Below are 18664 nucleotides of genomic sequence, written 5' to 3'. Positions count from 1 at the left end.
CTCCCCCACTTGAAACCTTTGGGTTTCCAAAACTTCTACTTGAAATCTTCAAGCCAAACTTGCAAGCTTATCCAATCATCCATCTTACCAGCCTTTGTTTCTTTTCCTCTATCTTTAATTTTCTAAGCAATAACAAGAAAGCAAAAACAGTTTAGTAATGTTCATTTGTTATCAAGTTAGCACATCAACTTGCGGGTTAATCAACCTAATTAACCTATGGGAGGCAGAGCAATGGAATGGATAACACGAGAGGAGGAAGTATAAGTGAGAGATCCCAGATTTAAAATCTCTTACTTATACTTGAAAAAAAACTAATTAACCTATTTATGTTTGTGTTGTTAACAAATTGACCCAATAATGATGATGTATTGTTTGGATAAGAGATTATTTGAAATAATTATTATAATATTTTTTATAATATGATATATGTGAAATAAAAAGATAATTAAAAAAATAAAAAAAATATGTTACACATTATGCTTGTGATGCATAATTTTTGGCCAAAGCCATCCAAACACACTTATGTCATGCCAAAAATTGCTTTGCCTATGCATCATGATTGCGGCCGTTCTAGAAGTAGATCTCCAGGAACCTATCCTAAGGCATCTTACTTTGAACTGCATGTCAACATTGTGTGCAATGCCTTTCTCTCTCTCTCTCGCGTTTTTGTTTTGTGCTTGGTGAGTTGGTGTTGGTCCGTGTTACTTTTAAAACCAAAATTTGATGGCGGAACTACCATTTTGTGAGCATATGGTGTCAAAAATATTATACTACTCCCTCTATCCCACTTTGATAGTTCTACTTCCTTTTTCACACAGTTTAAGAAAAAGTAATTAACTTTGTTGGAACTATCAATTTAGGTAGCTATTTTCCTAAAATACTCTCACATTAATTAGAGTACAACTTTATGGGAACTTGAATTGATGGTAAAAAAAGAATAAACTCTCATTAAATGGGATAGGTTTATAGTAACAACAACTTACATTGAATAAGGGTATTTTAGGAAAATTAAAATACAACTACATTCTTCAATTGGAAAGTGGACTACAATTTGGGACAGACCAAAAAGGAAAATAGGACTATCAAAGTGGGACGGAGAGAGTAGCAGATATAGTTATAGCATATAATTTCTCTAAATTCGAAAAATAAAATTAAGGACAAATTCAATAAACAAATATTCATATATTACTTCAGATGGATGAATACAGGTGATTGATCAAGTTGTATTCTAAATACAACACTACCTAAGACATCAGGCCCCATGTACTTCAGTTATAAATGTCACATGCACTTTTTTTTTTTCTTACATTTTCTCCCAGCAGCAGGGGAGAGCTACTAGGACTTAAAAATAGCAGGGAGGGAGGGAGCAAGAAATTTTAACTCAGAACCTTTAATTTCTAAAATTTCAACCTTAGACGTTAGACCAAGATTTTCTCCGCTCAATACTAGTTGACAAAGAATAGCCTATCCTATTCTTTTTTTCTTTTTCTTTTTCTTGTTAGTTCCCTTTCCTAACCCTCCCATCTCTTCTTGGATTAACAAAAAGAGCAGAGGACCAATAGATTTACCAAGGAACCAACAAATTGAATGATTTACATAGTTGTCTTCATGAAGCATTTGGTGAGGCGATTAGAAGGGCTTCTGCATGTACAAGAACATATCCTGGTATGGGTAGACCTGATCATTGTACTGCATTTGATTAGAAACAAAAGGATCATCTTGAAAGCCATCCATATTGAACTGAAAATCAAGAGCCCTCTCCAAATCACTCCATTTGGGGGCACTTTGGACTTCCTTCTCGTAGGCGAATTCCGGCGATAAAACTTCAGGAGATAGAATTTGCTCAGATCCACTTGAATCTGTGTGCAACCTCGGTGCAGACTCAGAAGTCTCAAAATGCAAATAGTCATTCATCATTTGTTGTGCCATTGCGTTTTGCTGCAATTGCTGCATTTTCTTTGCTTCTGTTGTTACAATCCCATTTTGTTCAAAGTTCATCAGATTTTTGGGCTTTTGCTCTTCCATTTCTTCTTGGGAACTCAATGCCTTTTGATCCACATTGTAATACTTTTCAAGAGTACCCTTTTTGTTGTATATGCGGCACAATACCCAATCATCCAGCTGCAATAGTAGAATCAGAAAAATCAGATTTCTTGACCTAAACATATTAGACTATGGGAAAATAGTCAAACTTTGAAAAGTTGAAATCAGAAACCCCTAAAAAATTCCCCAAGGAAAAAAACCCAAATCCCCCCAAAGAAAAACAGAAAAAAAAGGGAAATTATTTGTTAATCCCCAAAATCCAAAAAAGAAAAATATAACAAAACAAATCAGAAATTAGTGTTTAATGTTACTCCATTTTTGCACCCTAGAGTGGGCAAAAAAATAATAATAACAATGCTTTGTTCCAAAGTTCAAAATACTACTGTTGAATCTGGTGAATGGACCATTCTACCCCTCCTAGTTTAATGTGAAATTGTGAATTGAATGCAGACAAGGGTAAAAGAGAAAAGGACCACATACCCTCAAATTGTTCCTCTTGCCAGCGGACCTGTCCACGTTAGCCAGGCGGTACTCGTGCATTATCCAGTTGGTTTTGATGCCTTTCGGAGCTTTTCCGGCATAGAACACCAACGCCTTCTTTATTCCCAGAGCCTTTGGCTTCCCGATCGGTTTATCGGCTCCGGTGGCTTTCCAGTACCCGGTCCCAGCCGCCCGATTCGGCCGTGAACCGTTCGGATACTTCCGATCTCTCGGAGAAAAAAAGTACCACTCTTTTTCACCGTATAAAGCCATTTCTGAACAAATCAATTTCCATAAGAACATTTTTAGTACGTTTGTCTTCGATCAGGATTCGAACTCGACACTTCACACAATTCAGTAAATTCAGTAGAAGAAGAAAACAAAAAACTGGGCTAAAGCTCATTGGTTCAGTAAGATCTTTCTAGTGAAGGATTCAAGATTTAATTTGCAATCTTAATTTTTAAAAAAAAAATTTTTGAATCCAATTTATTAGATAAAAAGTTGAAGTATCGATTAATTCAAATTTTGGTAAAATTATATTTAAAAAATGAAGTGAACTGGGAATTGAGTAATTGGGGCAAAAAGAAATTAAACAACCCAACAGAAATGAACAGAGATATTTACCTGGAAGCTCCCAAGGATCAAATTTGTAGAGATCAATTTCAGCTATAATTGGGGCAGAAATCGGCTGCGTCGCGCATTTCCGGCACAGATAATGCATGACCAGCTCCTCGTCCGTCGGATGAAATCTGAATCCAGCCGGTAAGCTCAACTCCAGATCATCACCATCCATTGTCCTTCTCTGACCTCTATATTCCATTTTCTTGAATTATATCTGATTTCGATATAATTTATGAAGATCCTCTTTATCTCTCTGTTTCTGGTTTTCTGAATTTCTTCTCCTCCTGAAACTTTTTAGTTTTTAGTAAGACCACTTCACCTGAACTGAATGCTGAAACATGAGACTCCAGGGAAGACTTACCCGGCTATATATACTTGGGAGGAAAACAGAGGGGATGGATCAGCCATTTGGGCACGTGAGACATTTGACCTCACCCAACTGTGGTCCAAAATGACAAAGGTTGTACATTATGGGCCCACTTTGAATTTTTTTTTTAAGAGTATAGTCTTTTTTTTTTCATTTTAGATTATAATTATATTTTTTTCAATATTTTATGTTAAACCGAGCAGCCATTAAGAGAGACATCAAGTGTTAGGTTATGTTTAATAAACCTGAATGTGAAGTCCAAACTCTAAAATTTAAAATCTAAATCTGTTGATTTATTAAATTGTTAAATATCGAAATCCTAACATTTAAATATATTCTGTATTAAGTGATAAGTGAATAATTTTTCACTTATTTTTTTAGTAAGTTTTGCCTAGATAATTCAGAATCATCTAATTAATTTTGTTATCAAATAAGCTTGAATATATTAAACATATTAAGATCTGAATTTATTAAATTTAAATTATGAATTGAATTGTCAAACAGAATCTATTGTCACAAAATAGTTAATCTGAAAAAGTGTCAAAATACGGGGATATAAATAATGTGTGTTTGCATTCGTATATTAAATTAGGTGTAGTTTAGGCATGTAAACGTGAGCTACGATAAAATCACCTTTATGTTATTAGAGCATATCTATTTAGTGTTACAAGGGGTTGTTAATTAGATTTCAAGTGTTAATTTTTGAGAAAGCGAATTTAAGTCAAGTAAATAACTAAGTAAAACAAAGGATAATTGTGTGTATGTACATTTGAATTATCAATTTGTCGTATTAATGTGCTGTCATTAAGTAAATCTATCTTATTATACCTAAACTTAGTGGACTTTTTGTTTGTTGTCATATTTACTGTTTTTTTCCAGAATACTTATGTATTAGAGATTGTTGAAAGTCAATCAGCACTACGTATGCAACTTGTAATTTTGAAGTATCTATTTTACCCTATTAAATGCTCATTCTTTAGTTTTTATTACTCATTTCTTGTATTTCGGACCAAAAACTTAAAATTTTCAATACTTTTAAGAACTTTTATTCGTGAAAAGGAAAAAAAAATTAACACAAAGAATATGTGAAGAAAATTACACCCTAGAATCTTTAGTGGAGAAAATTCACAATCAGGCCCGGACAGATGGGACCGAAGAGACGCCAGGCGGAGAACAGTTGTGAGTCCTCGAGTCGGGCAGGTTAGTAGTGCAGTTCGGTCCGATGGGCGGCTGACCGCAGCCTTTAAAAGGTATATTCAACGGTCTAATAATTGGCTGCCACGTATAGAGGCGCGCCTTCGTGCGGGGGATATATGTCACTGCTTTCGTCACCAGCTGTGGATTAATGTTATGAGTCGGCCGCAAACAGTCAACGGCTTGTGGGGTGATTGGTTGACTCGTGGGAATGGATTCTTCAATTCTGCTTCATCCCCAAGTAATTGTATCTTAGCCATATCGTTGTGGGTAGGAAAATTCTATGAAATGCGAGGATTGATGCGAAGCATATTACTAGAATCTTACTGGAAAAAAAAAACTAGAGTTCACTTTAAAAAAGAAATGATTGAAAATCAGGACATGTAAAAGCAATAGGTACGAATATGAATTTTCTAAAATTAGAAAGGTGAGCTACGATTTAATTTATATCTATTGTATATTTTGTATGTCGTCTAATGTAGAATTTTTAAAAAATATATATATAATAGTAGAATCTATGCAACTTAGTTATCAACTTTACTAGAATCAAATATTTTACAAGCATTATTAAACTATGCAATTGTGCTCGCATTATGAGTACAGTTTTTTAATCACATTTTTTATCATACGTATATCACATTACAAACAAAGTATTATATGTTATTTTGAACAATTTTTTCAAATAATCTCCTTTTTGGATAGGAGATTGTTTGATTCTTTAAAATAATATTTTAATAATTTTTTTGTGATATAATAATGTATATGAAATAAAATATAGTTGAAAAAATTGATTGAAAACATGTTAATGATACAACTTAAGGAAATTAAACTCTATTCTTCAATCATAAAATGACTCCAACAAATTTCTTTAAATTTGGCTGAATTTTTTATTTTTTTTAATGATGCATAAAATTTGCCCAAAAGGCTGCAACATGTTACAAGGTTTCAAAAATGACATGGCATAAAATATTAAATATCAGTGTACATTGCATTTACACTAACCGTGTAAGAAAAATTTACTCTTTTATTAAATTGTAAAGTATAGAAGTTCATAAAAAATTGAGTTAACATTTAAATATCACTTTTATTTTGCAACATCAAAAAAGTGAAAATATGATATTAACAATCAAGAAGATGGGAGTATTTCTTTTAGCTCGGTGTTAGATCCCTTCTTTTTGTTTTTAGGGTCCGTTTGTTTCGGGTGAAAATGTTTTTCAGGAAAATATTTTCCTAATTTCCCGTGTTTGGTTGCACAAAAGTTACTGAAAACATTTTCCTATGTAAAATATTTTCACTCATCTTATGGAAAACAACTTCCCTTCCAAACTTACTGAAGTTGTTTTCCGAAATGCATGCATCCCGCCTGTAGTATGTTCCAAACTTACTGAAAACATCTTGTAGTATGTTTTTTTTTTTTTTTTAGTGTAAATAGGAGGACTTGAAACCCAAGATCTCTTCCTTACACTCCCTCCCCAGTACCACCCAACCCAACCCAACCCAACCCTCCCCTAGTATATTCAAAATAAAAAAAAAATCTCGTCCTGCTCATCCTATGCTAGTAATTAATTATGTATAATAGGGACATTCTTTTCTAGAGACACTTTCAGCAGTGAGAGTGCAAGATATATGTCACAATAAGCATTGCATGTGATTGATATTTGACACTAAATGGCCAGCAATTTGTTTATTGCTTAAGGAGATATTTTTTATTCATATATACATTTCTCCAAGATTTTTTAAAGTTAAACAATGAGATAAATTTTCTTATTTTGCATGGGAAGAAGTATGTAGTTATAATGTGTAGAAAGTAAAGATAGAGATAAAAGTGAAAATATTTCAAAAGTTAAACAAACACCAGAAAAATGAAGTAAGAAAATATTTTCAATAAGCTAACCAAACACCTGAAAATGATGAAAGGGAAATGATTTTCATAGAAAATTACTTCCACGGAAAATATTTTTCCAAGGAAAACATTTTACTTCCAACCAAACAGACCCTTAATGTCAAACTAAAGCAATTATGAGAGATCTCATGTTAGACTAATAAAGAGTATTCTATGTTGACTCTTTTCTTAAAATATAAGCATAGTACTCGAATACTTTGAATTTTAACCCATGATAGTTTTTTGTTATTTTAAATTATCTGTCAACTCCTCTGTAACAAATCTATTATTTTATTTGTCTTTTTATTTTTTATCAATAAAAATGTTCATAATCTTCACAATCTTGGTTTGCAAAATTGTTTTGAAATATAAAATGCCATCATATTTAAATAGTCTATAAAACAAAAAAAAAAAAAGTACTTCAGATGTCTGGCACTACATCTTTGCTTGCAATTAACTAATGAAAAGTAAATTATTCTGTGACAACAATTACGCAATTAAAGTGAAACTATATATGATAAGAAAATGATTCTGTCCTTGTTCTCACAATTTCTCTCTACTCCGTTTATTTGATAAATTCTACACTCCTATTAGTTTGTGGTAAAAACTTCTTGCAATATTCATTCTTGTTTGCTTTTCCCTTAGCATCCACTAGGTGAGACGTATATGAGGTTTGTTTAGATTGGACATTATTTGGGAAAATTTTTTTGTTGCATCGTATATATATTTTTGAATTATTTTTTTATCTCACATATATTATATTATAAAAAGTGCTACAGTTTTATTTTGAGAATTTTTTAAAATAATCTTTAACCCAATTTGTTTGACTAGCATTTTCACTTTCCATCTCTACCACAAGCACCCTTAGTATCTAGTTCAGCGCCTGCAATCACTCCTTTTCCATCTCAAGCGGTCAAATTTCCCTAGAAGCCTTGAGCGACAACTGAGAAGGAGAACAGAAAAGAATATAAAAAGGAAGAATAATGGAATGAGACTAGTAGAATAACTAAAAAAGCAAGGAAAAGAAATAAAAAAGATAAGAAAGAAAGACATTGCTCACATTTATTTCTGGTTACAAGTGGTGTAAAGGTTACATATTTGGCCAACCTCAATTTAGACCTTACTCCTTTGAAGCACAATAAAAAAATTAAAAGAAAAGAAAAAACAGGAGAAATTTTAGTTAATGGGGTATTTTGTCCTTGAGATGTACCATTATTCTTACTCTTTGAGGAAAAAAAAAAAGAATTGCCAAAAATGTTGCCAATTTAGGCTCCATTTGAATTCTATGATTCAACAGTTTTTTTTTTTTAAACATTGATCGAATACTTTTTCTATAGAAATGTATGTTTTGGAAAAGAAGTGGTTGGGAAACATGTTTAAACGTTAAAAAAAAAAAAACAACCTTTAGAAGCCTAGTCTTCACTAGTCACAATTGTTACGTAGATGACATTTTCAATTACCATTGACAAGTTACCATGCACTCTCATTTATGTCGGGGAAATGACATTTATGATTTTCTTTCCAGGCATAATCCAGATTAGATATTTGTTTACGGTAAAAAAAAAAAATCTCTTTAGAGCAAAAAATTCGAGTCATCTAAATTTTTTCAACACATACTAGTGGTGAGATCTTATGATATGCAATTTCTAATTAGTAAAATATAGATGGATATGATACAAAATATTATACGTTCATACATACTGTAAGAATTTGATTTTTAAAATATGAATAAAATTTTGGCTTGAAAATAAGTGCATACGCATAATATGTGTGTGTCTCTATATATTATACATCATTGTTATTTTAATATAACTCATATGATTCATCATTATCCTTACACAAATTTTAAAATATTTTTTAAAAAATCAAAATACAACTCAAAAAGCGTAGTATAAACACAGAAGTTCGATATATACAGTTAGATGAAAATTACAAACACAGAAGTTCTTTTGAGCTGTGCGTCCAAATGTGTATTATATGAATATAATACAAGTTTTTGATGGGCACATTAAATATAAATTCACTTGTATATTGAATTATTTGTTACAATACCTAAGTATTTGTTCCAATTGTTTTGCTAAAAGGTCTAGACCTTTGATGCTTGTGTCACTTTGATATACAAAAGAAAGAGATATCCTCCCAAAACTAACTATGTAGTGCCAAATTCATTATTAGCATTTTTGTATGGATTAATTTTTCTTACACTGACAATGTAACAGTGTATACACTGTCAGCGTTGGATGAATGACAACTATGCAAAATTTGAATTTGAAATTCAATTTTTGCACATATATCATAAATCCAACTGTGATAGTATATACACTGTCAGTGTATATAAGATTTTCTCTTTTTGTATATGGTTGTCTTTTTATGGTATAAGTGAAAGAATTCGAATTCAAGACTTTTCACTTATATTTCCTTTTCTCAAATCATCTAACACATCCCTCCTCTGGCATATAGTTGATTTAAATTTATTACACTTGTATACTCTTCCAAATTAAATATCTTAAGTTGTAAATAAATCAGTTGAGAGTTGTAACATGTAAAATGTAATTGGTCTATTTTGTGTAATGCCTATAAGTTTCATCTGTCTAGATAAATTACTATCATTGTTGTGTTAGAAACTATTTCTCAATATCTACATAATCACTGTTATATAATCTTGAAAAACATCAGAATGTCCTGTCCAAATTAATTATTAAATATTAGGAAATTATATCATTCCTTTTGGATATCATATCCATGATTATAATCTAATAAACTCCTACCACATCATTTAATAATTTAAACTACTACAATCATTCAAAGGTTTATGTCTCCTTTTAAATATTCAACTAATAGTCATTGATTTAGTATCCAAAAATATTTTATAGAACTCCCTTAAACTATTAAGGTTTTTATTTGAGTCCGACATGTTTTTTCCCTTTTTTTTCCCCCCTTGTTTCTTTTGCTTTGAACATTTTGAGGTGACATGCCGACATAAGAAAGTACCCTTTAGCTTTTAAGGTGCATGAATTAATTATTAGTGTTGCTCAACAGCTGGTCGGCCGAACTTGGGGACGGTCTCATCTGGAGATTGGATCGGGTCGCGCCGCCACCTTTTTTCTTATTTGGGTACAAAATCTAGTGCTCCAACGCTTTCACTGTTATTTATTTAGTAGCTGGGAAGCTTTCATGTGGGCTTGAAGGGTCTCATGTCAAGCTCTCTAAACTATTCTAGAAGTTTTGGTCCGGTTTGGATGGTAGGTTTTTGGATTTTTTTGTTAAAAAAAAGTACAAGAATAAATGTTATATATATTTAAAGTGCATATATCATTATGATTAAATATACGAGACATATTCAAAATTTAGAATTTTAATTCAAATTTAAATTATGTGTCATGCATTCAATAATGAAAGTGTATATACTGTCAGTATATAAAAGATTAATTTAAAATATAATATAGCGATATAATGTATGTGAGGTAAAGAAAATGATTGCAAAATATATAAAATGAATTTTTCTGCAAAAACTCGCAATCAAAAAATGAACCAAGTAAGTTGTGGTATATCGGTTCGATGGTGAATAAAACTTTTCACGGGCACAATTAAAATGAAGTTCCTATAGTTCTGTAAAATAATATTGCGCAACAATAATATAGACAAATTTTACTGTATCAAAGTTTTTAGATTATATTTTGGGATATTTTCAAAAAAATATTTTGGAATATTTAAGAGTAGAATAGTTTCTAGAATATATTTTCAGATGTTTTTTAAAATTTTTAAAAAATTTAAACTAATTTTTAGATTACTTTTTAGAGTACTTTTTAAAAATTTTATTATATTTAAAAAACTAGTTTTTAAAAAACACTCCCATCCAAACAGAGTTACTGCGAGAATTCTATATATATAGAAAACTCGCCCATGAACTATGCACTTTTAACGTATTGAGTTTGTATGAGTAATCATCATTTAATTTAATAGATCATATGAGTTACTTAATTCTTTGATTAAAAATTTTTAATCAATTCACTCATCGGCACTAATTATGGTGAGTTTCTAGCATTTTTGAATTTAAAACAAAATTTTTGACAGCCTAATATTCAAATTATCACATGTTAATTTTTTTTCTTTGGTCAGTAGGAGTACATCTATAAATTAGTAGGGTAAAAATTCAAGCACTGTCAGGCACTTGCACCACTAACCAATGAGTGGATCAGCCAATGGCCCAATGCTGCCATTTGGGATCTACAAATATTGCAAAGTGGGGATACGTCCAATAAGCAATAAAAATTTAGAAAAATTCCGTTTTTACCGTGCTAATTTTAGCATGCTCACTGAACAGTATTGGTCCTTTGGACGGTGTATTTTTAAAATATTGTTTTACCTAAAATTTTTACTATAATTTATTGTAAAATTTTTACAAAAATTTTTTATTTAGTTTAAAATTTCATTTTTACCACACTAATTTTTGTGTGCCCACTCAATACTATTATTTCAGGCATTTATTTTTTGAATTAATCTATCCTATACTGACAGTGAATAATATTGTCACCGTTGGATGTATGACAACTATGTAAATTTTGAATTTGAAATTTAATTTTGCATATATGTCATAGATCTAATAGTGATAATGTATACACTATCAATACATATGAACTTTACTCTTTTTTTTTTTTTTTTTTAAAAAGTTGCTTCTACCCTCGTTGAATTTGTAGAAAGCCAACATATACATGACTAGGTCCTATTCCGAACAAGTGAAGTAAATGATTTCAAAGTAAAAGCCATTAATTAACATAGTTGTGGATATTAGTGCCTATTTAAACACATATTAAATATGTCACTATTTTTTATTATTTATGTGTCTTTAAATAAACGGTTTGGATTGCTGAGTTTTTCAAAAACTAGTTTTTTAAAATATTAATAAAAATTTTAAAAAGTACTCTAAAAAGTAGTCTAAATTTTTTTAATATTTAAAAATTATTTCAAAATATATTCTAAAAACTTTTCTAAACTTAAATATCTCAAAATATTTTCTAAAAATATCTCAATATACTATAAAAACTATGTTACAGTAATTTTTTTTTAAAAATATCCCCAAAAATAACTTATCCAAACGAATTAACTTCGATGCAGAATTGTGTCTCTTGGGGTCACTAGTTAAGGTCATCGGTCAAACTTATGCTGCATGGACACCAGGTGAATGTCGCCAACATATTTGACTATTTTTTTCAACAAATTCAAATGAAAGTAATTCTTGTCCTGTAGTACCTGATCGTTGATTAATTGATTTTACTTTTCAGTATTCGTTAAATGGAAAAATCCAAAAACTTGCACCAATCTACCTCTTTTACCTTTTCCTGGTTTTTCCTTTACCAGGGTCTTGAAGGGATGGCTGGATAGGTTGGACTGGTGTAGGTAATGGCTACTAGCTACAGAAGAATTTTCGAGGTTAGGTTAGAGGTTAATTAGTTTTTTTTTTTTTCTTCACAGTGGGTATCTGGGCCCATGAACTGGTTACCGTATGGCCCAACTAATCCCACTGCGGGCTGGGAGCGGCTCGCCCTAAGCATCACCAGCCACGGTAAACTAGGGATTCGATCCCGTGACCTGGCTCTCCCCCAACTGGGACTACAACCAGTGAACCGAACCCCGACTGGGAGAGGTTAATTAGTTAATAAAAAATAAAAAAAATGAGTGCTGTTACCGCAGTCAATTTTTTAGTTCCACAGCTATCTGTGCACAAAATGTCAAAATTACCCTTCTCAAGTTCAAATGCAATTTGAACTTAGGAGGGGTAGTTTTGTCATTTTAATACAAATTTGCTGTGAAAATAAAATATGGACTATGGTATTATCATTTGCCAATAAAAAAGAGATTTTAAGAAAAATGCGAGAGGAATTTTTAAGACAATGGTAGAAACATGTAAGTTCTTGTTTATAACGATTCTTGTATTCCGATCACATTCTTTACCCAAAAAAAAGCCAATTAGAAAGATTGCTATTTTTAGGACTTTTTGTAGGAAAATGTACTGTAACGATTTGATATATGTGAAATAAAAAGATAAATAGAAAATATGTTCATGAAAAAAGTAAAAAAAAAAAAAAAAATTTGCAGAAAATCACAATCCAAACAAGGCCCAATATTTGGAAGTATTAATCTTGAATTAAAGTCGAATAGCTTATCATATTTTTAGGTTAATGATGTTGGTACTCCAAGATAAGTTTTCGGCACACCACTAATACTTTCTCTATTGGCCTGAATAACTGAAAGACCAACAATTTAACATTATAATAATGCTCTTATATATATATATTATATGTGTGTGTGTACTTTTACACCATATCATGATTTTTTCAATTTTTTGGGTATTAAATTATATATAACAAAAGTAAGTAATGCATATTCTTTTATAACTGTTATCCAAAAAGGTCAATTTAGAGTTTGTTACTATACCTAAGTATTTGTTCTAATTGTTTTGTTAAAAGGTCTAGACCTTTGATGCTTGTGTCACTTTGATATACGAAAGAAAGAGATATCCTCCCAAAACTAACTATGTGGTGCCAAATTCATTATTAGCCTTTTTGTATATGGTTGATTTATTTATTTTTATTTTTTTATAATATAAGTGAAAGAATTCGGATTCGAGACTTTTCACTTATACGCCCTCTCCTCAAATCACCTAACCCATCCCTCCCCTAGCATATAGTTGATTTTAATTTATTACACTAGTATACTCTTCCAAATGAAATATCTTAAGTTGGAAATAAATGAGTTGAGAGTTGTAACATGTAACTGAATACTACTTCATTTCTACAAATTAAGTTACAAAATCATCACTCAGTTAACATGGCTTAGATTTTCCCACTGTCTAGACTACTTTTCTATTAGAATACATTTCTTCTTCATTTTTATTAGAATATGTTGAAAATGTAATTGGTCAAATGTTAATTCGTCTAGAGACTACTATTGTATTGCTTAAGGTTGATAACTATTTTTTTTATTATTATCAAAAAAGTTAGAATGGATTTAATTTCAATCACTATCATAAATTAAGATATATTTCAAGAATTATAGATCGTTTACAGAAATTCTTACACATCACTCATCAATACAGCTCTCCGTGAAATTTTAACATATAACTTTTTATGATTGGGTGGTCAAGTTATGTCTGCGCTTAAGGTTGATTGGTAAGGAGCTGTATGTATCCCCATCAGAAAAGGTCAAAATGTTAAACCATGATTCTTATGTTATTTATATAATAATAATTAGAAGGTGCATGAACCAAATGGTGAAGAAATCAACCAAAATGGTCCAAAAGAGATAAAAGAAGAAACCAACCAAAATGGTCCAAAAGAGATAAAACCGATCACCAGATAAGTTCAAAGGAATTAGTATCAGTCGCCAGATGGACTTAAACACAAAAATGATACAGAAGTATCTTTCCGACAAAACAACAATAGGTGGTCAACCACAAAATAGAAAATAATAAAAATATGCTTGTTCATGAATTCACTGGGTCCCATTTGACTCTCCAATTTCAAACTTTGAAGGAAACATGCACCTTTTGGGATGAGGTTAGAGCTAATTTGATAGTCATTTCTTGGTAGATTGTTGATACACATGGGGTTCCATTTGACCATCACCAGCAAAGCAAATATTTTGGTTTGAAAATACCTCCTGGGATGAGGTTAGTGTTGATTAGTAAGTATTTTCTTTGCAAATTGCTCGTGGACGTATCAGCAGGCAGGAATTGCGTCATCACTTACCGTATTGTGTTTTCGTCATAATAACATATGATTTCATGTTTGACCTAATGGCTGTTTGTGATTCACAAATGATAAGAGTTTATTAGCTCACGAGAAAGTGCGAGTTCAAGTCTCACCGTCAACAGTCTCTCATTGATCCGCAATTTATACGAGCCATCATAAATCATTCAAAAATACGTTAATACTATTAAAAACTATTTGAAAAGAATGCAACGTGACGTATCTTAATTTTTAAACGAGAGTGTTCGGATAGCAAATTTTTTTAAATAATATTTCGTTTGCATCATAAATATATTTTTCAATTCACATTTTTATCTTATATATATATATATATATCATATTACAAAAACTGTTACAATAATTATTTTAAATAATACTCTATCTAAACAAATCAACATATAATATGTATGTGTACACACATATACAAATATAACATTCCTCCAAAACTTGTTCTTCTACATAATGGACAAATATACACATATGTGTACATGCATATAATTCCTTTTTTTTTTGTCAAACACTTGGTAACTCTTTTGTAATTCAATTTTTTCAACTCGGATTTAAAAAAAGGTGGTTGCAGTGCATTTTTTTGGAAAATTTTCCCGAATAAATATTCAAATGCAGATGTTTTCTGTTATTGTCATTATTGTTTTTCCTTCGGTCGTTATACTAGTGAAGTGCACAAAAGAAATTTTGTTGAATTATTATCTCTCCCAAACTAAAACAAACACAAAAAATTTTGTGATTCCTATCCTATCCCTTTTTGGTTTACAAAAAATAAAGTAAATAAAATCTAAATATTGCTACAGAGATTCAATGTTGGTATGCTGACGAAATCATGGTGATGATGTCATTGCTTCCTTGACGTATTCAATGACCTCACCTGGATAAGGATGTGTAAGCCGCGAAGCTACCGCGTTATTGCTAGAACTTACAAGAATTGGCCGAAAGAAAGAGGTCTTGACTCAAAACATGACCACGATCTTCCTTTTTCAGGTCCCACATAATCCACGCCTGTTCACTTGCGTTTTATTTTTTAAAACACTTTTGAGTTTTTTTAACACGTGTCTGTGAAGTATATACATACATATATACATACGTATATATACTTGTGAAGTCACTGGCGAAACTTTTATGAGGCGGGGCGGTGCTGTAGCCTCCAAGATTTTCAGAATTTGTTTGATGTGATAGTTATTTAGAGTTGATGAGTTTCTGTGATTTCAGTTTTGGCCCTCCAACATTTTTTTTAGGGATAATTTCAGAAACCTCTCTCAAGTTTTTTGACAATTACATTAAAATATTTTCTAATATTAAAAATTACACTCCCTTCCCCTTAAATGACATATTTGATAACTATTTTAGTCCTTGTCAGTAAAAGCTTTCTTAAAATTTGAGAAAAAGTGCTAATACATAATTTTGTACCAAATTTGCCCTCATTATATGTAGGAGAAAATATGTACCACTTTTTTTTTTTATGAAAATAACAAAAGAAAAAAATAATAATATAAGTACAATAATAGCCTTAAAAAGCATAAGCAATATTTGCCAATATGTTCAGTTATAACCTATGCAAGTGCATGCTAAGCAATTCAAGGCACAAAAAAACCATCTCAACAGTTTCAAAGATGATTAGGACCGAACACTCAACACATGTAGTATGTTCAATGCAAAAAAGAACTAGTATGTACGCTAAGCAATCCACAAAACACAAAAACATCATCTCAAACTACTTGTCCAGATGGTGAGGATTGCCTAGCTAGGGGACCATACATTAACAATGCCAATCAGAGGCCCGGATGGCGGTCAGTGACTACGGTCCGAAACGATGTAAGAATTTTTAAATAAATTGTAATTCAAATTGAATAACCTATACATTCTTACAACAAAATTGTAAAATTATGTTACTGTTTATATGGGTTCCATACATAATATTACATTATCTATTATAAGGATGTACAAGCTGTTCAATTTGAATTACAATATGTTTAAAAATCCTTACATTGTTTTGGACGATTGTCACTGACAACCATCTGTGCCCTGCTCCCTAACAATGCTTATACCCATTTCTGATACACAAAAGATTTAGAGGAGGCAATTGAATTGCCATAGAGCAACACATTGCAACATCTAATACCAAAGATGCCTACACTACTACATAACTTGGTAATTACAATCCCACATTTAATTAGATCAAACATGTTGGAGATTCTTCAAAATGTCATGTTGAACCTGCTGCTAACATTCTATGCTTCAGTAGTTGCTTTAGCAGTGGCAGTAACATTTCCAGAAGAGTTGGAAACTGCATTGTTATTCTTGGTCACATGTCCTGGAATTGTACAAGCCATAGTGGAGGAAGTACCTGCATCTTTCCTAGCAGGTTCCATTCTCCTATGTGCTCTAGATTTTGCTGGTCTTCCTCTCTATAGATATGCCAAAGGAGAGCCATATAGTTATAGCATTAACGTCCCACAGAATTGTGTTAACCAATACCAATTTGTGTGTGAAGACAACAGATGAAAATCACTAGAATAATACCGTTTTAATACCACTTGAAGTAGCTTGAATTTGAAGTTGAACATTGGTAGCACTGGCTTGAGTTTGAGCACCAATATGATCCTCAACAGAAACAGCACTTGTATTTACCTGAGTTTTATGCAGATGACTAGGATTTCTTGACATTAAAAAAAATTGGCGCCTCAAGTTCTTATACCACCAGCAAATGGCGCCAAGAAGCATTAAAAAAAAAATTTAATTGATGCAATTTCATTTTCTCACTTTTCTAATAGCAGAAAATGTACAATTTTTTAAAGGTAATTTAGTCATTTGGAAGCTATGGATAGTGACATTTGGTTACATCCATCTGAAAATGGAAGGGAGTGTAATTTTTAATATTAGAGAGTATTTACATATAATTTGTCAGAAATCTTGAGGGAGGTTTCTGAAATTATGCCTTTTTTTATGAAGCTCTCCTATAAACTTAGTGATATATATATATATATATATATATATATATATATATATATATATATATAGCGCATGCACAACAGTAGTATAATAATAGTGGCTCGAGTCCAAAATATTACAAATTATAATATGCATACAATGGTAGTACACTAATAGTGGCACATGTCTAATTTGCAACGATTTACCAATAAACAAGAAAACCAGTAAACTATCCTCTTGTCGAGAAAGATATCTTTAGAAGTTTCGATACAGATTCTATCATTGCTGATTTTGATTGTAAGAAAAAACGATGTGCACAAGTTGGAATGCTTAGATTTGATAGTTTTTTGAATTTTTTTTTCTAGCAGGGGGGTGGAATTTCAATTCAAATTCTATCATTGCTGATTTTGATTATAAGAAAAAAACAACGTGCACAAGTTAGATTCCCTAGATTTGATAGATTTAAAAAAAAATTTCTAACGGGGAAGGTGAGATTAAAAAAGTGTAGAAAAGATAGATGAATTAAAATCCAAAACCTCTAAGTTACAAGGTCTGAACTTGAGCTACTAGACCAAAGCCACCTCGACAAAGAAACACAAATTTGATATATTATAATAAAGTAAGTTATATACTTATTTTCTTAGATATAGATGTTTGATTTTGATTATTATGCTATATTTAGTTAACTTTTTGAAAATTTATAATTTTATAAATTACATGCTTTGCTTTATACTAAACTAGTTTTGTACCCGTTCGTTGAACGGGAATCTTCGAAAAATAATAAACTATTTAATCAATTTTATAAAAATGTTGATATGAAATACAAACTTAATGTATATTACTATATGCGCATTGTAATATAAAGTATTCTTATAATATAAATTTGAACATCTAATTTAGTAAATAATAATTCAAAAATGGAAAAAAAAAATTCGACAATGCCATAACATTCAAAAACTTTGAAAATAAATAAAAAGTGCAGTAAATAGTATCAAATAATATTCTACTCTTCAGAAACTTGTTTTTGTTTTTCTTCTGTTTGAACATTCTCTTCGATTTGTCCGTGTGAATCAGCATTTATTGATTTTCCATTATCACTGCATGATAGCAAAACAGGTTAACTAAGTATAAAAAAATAAATGATTTATCGCATTCAAGATTGTGTATAACAATACGTAAAGATTATAATTTAAGAAAGTAAAACAGTACATTAAATCTACCTTCTCATGCAAATCTTTTTATGAGGATTCCCTTCCTCTGTGGTTTTTCTTGAACCCTCTGATGAATGATTCATATGAAGTGTATTGAAATATTGTTGATTAGAATCATCTGTTATATTAATTGGGATCTGGGAAGAAGATACTTCAAGTTGGTATTGGTTGTCGG

The 18664-nt window shown here is 31.0% G+C and overlaps 1 protein-coding gene across 1 annotated transcript; it reads right to left on the bottom strand.

Moving 5' to 3' along the window:
- Window positions 1-1372: 1372 nt before the first annotated feature.
- Window positions 1373-3493, bottom strand: LOC113698171 (protein ATAF2). The gene is made up of 3 exons (XM_027217882.2): window positions 3148-3493; window positions 2524-2798; window positions 1373-2121 (listed from the first exon to the last, which is right to left on the bottom strand). The coding sequence occupies exons 1-3, from the start codon at window positions 3341-3343 to the stop codon at window positions 1630-1632; spliced, it is 963 nt and encodes a 320-aa protein (XP_027073683.2). The 5' UTR covers window positions 3344-3493; the 3' UTR covers window positions 1373-1629.
- Between the last annotated feature and the right edge of the window lie 15171 nt (window positions 3494-18664).

This window comes from Coffea arabica, chromosome 7e (assembly GCF_036785885.1).
Source record: "Coffea arabica cultivar ET-39 chromosome 7e, Coffea Arabica ET-39 HiFi, whole genome shotgun sequence".
Classification (NCBI taxonomy): domain Eukaryota; kingdom Viridiplantae; phylum Streptophyta; class Magnoliopsida; order Gentianales; family Rubiaceae; genus Coffea; species Coffea arabica.
The sequence above is the reverse complement of the archived record's forward strand: the minus strand, read 5'-3'. Positions and strand labels throughout refer to the sequence as shown.